Consider the following 2,344-nt stretch of genomic DNA (forward strand, 5'->3'; position numbering starts at 1 on the left):
CCCCGAAGGTCCTGGTCCGCTCCAGCAGCGACAGCAGCTACGTGTCCGGGTCCCCCGGGGGAAGTCCCAGCAGCGGCGGGGAGCAGCAGCCGTCGGGCCTGGGAGCGAGGACACGCAGCTCTGGGATCCAGGACCCAGGGCCGCTTCCCGAGACGGCGTCCGGGCCCCCCCAAGAGAGTCCGCGCCCCCACGAGAACCAGGACGACCAGCCGCCACCGAGACTGAAGAAATCTTTTGAGATTTTCGTCAGAAAGCCTACGTCCTCCAAGCCGAAGCCTCCACCCAGAAAATACTTCAAAAGCGACCCGCCTAAGAGTCTGGAGGAACAGGAGGACTCGTGCCCGCCGGGGCGCACCGTGTCCGCCCGCGCCCAGGTGAGAGCGGGCTCCTGGGGGTGAGCGGGCCAAGCACGGTGGTCATTGAGCAGCTAGCGAGTGTCGGCGGCGGGGCAGAAGGTCCGACCTGCCCCATCCCAGGGAAGGGACCTGGTGGGCGTGCGGCCGCCGCAGGAAGGGTCCAAGGCATGGCCGACCCTGGCGCGGGGAGGGGGCCCTGGCGCCCTGGCTTCCGTGCGGGTGGCTGTTGTAGTAGCCAGGAGGGAGCCCCCAGAGGAGGCCTGGCGGGGCGCGGACGCCGACGCCCACTGGGCTCGCGGGAGGCTCGCGGAAAGACCATGCTTAAGACCTGGTCTCCCTCTCGTGACTGAGGTGACTAGTGGTGTGGGACTGGCTTGTCTTCCCCAGAGAGACTCCATCCCACTTCCTTAGACGGGGACCTTGGGGAACTCAGGCTTCCTGAGCCTCAGTTTCTCCATAAGTCACCCGGGTCTGAGTTTGCTGCGGTGGACCCTCCACCCACCCCTGGGTGCACGTCCTCTGCGGCCTCACCCAGCGCATGGCGGGAGGGCAGGCAGCCACTCCGTGTGAGGCTGCAGTTGTGCGGGTCCCGTGGTCAGCAAGTGCTGTGTCCCATTAAAGTCACCCCGCCTCGGGCGAGGGTGACAGTCCTGCTAGGAGGGAGGCACTAACTGAGGTTCACATCACCGGCGGGTCAGCCCTGGGTCAGGCGATGCCCCCCGTCCTCAAGCTGCCCATCAGTAGAGGGGACAGAGGTGAGGGGACGCAGGGTGGAGGTGGCCGAGGAAGGTCCTCGGGGTGGGTAAATGGTGGACTCTGTCGAGTCCGCGGGGTGTGGCTGCTGAGCGACAGGCACTGGAGACTCCAGGGGTTTCATTTGTGAATGTTTATTGGACTCGGAGACACAGCGGCGCTGTTGTCAGGGCGGGGAGGTTCCCGTGGTCCAGCAGGGACATCAGATGCCACTCTGTGCCCGGACCGACGGGAGCAGGGAGGGTCTCTGAGGGGGGAGTAGGGGGCTGGGGTCTGTGCTGCAGGTGGGACATTTCAACGTGGCTGTTCTCAGCAGCCAGTCCTGTCGTCCCGGGTCCTGCGGCCACCGCCAACGTCAGGCCTGACACAAATGACCATGAGGAACAGAGGTTAGAGTGAGGCTCTCGGCGCAATAAAGAGGAGAAAACTGTGTCCGACTCCGTCACTCATGCCCGGTCCTGCCTCTGTCCGTGCACCCTCCCCGTCTCCGGTCACGGTCCTCATCTCTCTTCTCAATCCCGCCTCTTTCCGACGTCTCCTGTCCCAACGACTCTGTCTCTTGAGATTCCCATTTCCTCTCTGTCTCGTCTCCCTCTTCTCTGTCTCACAAGTTCCCCATCTATCTCTCCTCTGTCCTGCGTCTTTCAAGTTTCGTCTCCCTCCTGATTCTAGTCTCTCTTCCAAGTTCTCTTTCTGGTCTGTCTCCTCTCTCTATCTCTGTTTTGTGTGTCCTGACTCTAAGGTCTGTCTCCTCGGTTTCCATTCTCTCTCGTCTCTGTCCTGTGTCTCCTGTGTCTTTCCTATTCTCTCTTCTATCCAGTGCCTGTCTGTTTTCTGTTTCTAGTCTCTAGACACAGGACACACAAAACAGAATCCTAAGTTCTGTGAGTCCTGTGACTGTCTGGATTCTGGTCTCTGTGTCTCCTGTCCCTATGGTCTCTAGACAGACCTTTCTCTAATGTCTCCTCTCAACTCTAGACTCTCTCGTTTCTCAGGCCTCTGTCCTCTCTCTCTCTCCTCTCCTCTGTCCTCTCTCTCATTTCAGTGTCACCCCCGTCTCTAGTCTTTCCTGTCTGTAAGTTTTCTTTATTCTCTGCCTCTCAGTTCTCTGTCTCTTCAGGTCCCTGTCTTTCCAGTGTCTCCATCTTCTCTCTCCTGGTCTTTTGTTTCTAAGTTCTCTGTCCCTTGTCTCATGTCCACAGTGTCTCCTCTTGATTCTAGTCTGAGTCCTCTCT

The 2,344-nt window shown here is 60.0% G+C and overlaps 1 protein-coding gene across 1 annotated transcript in view; it reads left to right on the plus strand.

Moving 5' to 3' along the window:
• The window catches only part of LOC111729082 (pro-interleukin-16-like), a 6,179-nt gene that overhangs the window by 2,450 nt on the left and 1,385 nt on the right, over positions 1-2,344 (plus strand). The window contains exon 2 of the mRNA XM_023520041.1: positions 9-374. Within this exon, the coding sequence (XP_023375809.1) occupies positions 9-374 (366 nt within the window). The remainder of the gene's footprint in view (positions 1-8; positions 375-2,344) is intronic.

This window comes from Pteropus vampyrus, unplaced genomic scaffold (genome assembly GCF_000151845.1).
Source record: "Pteropus vampyrus isolate Shadow unplaced genomic scaffold, Pvam_2.0 Scaffold245, whole genome shotgun sequence".
Lineage (NCBI taxonomy): Eukaryota > Metazoa > Chordata > Mammalia > Chiroptera > Pteropodidae > Pteropus > Pteropus vampyrus.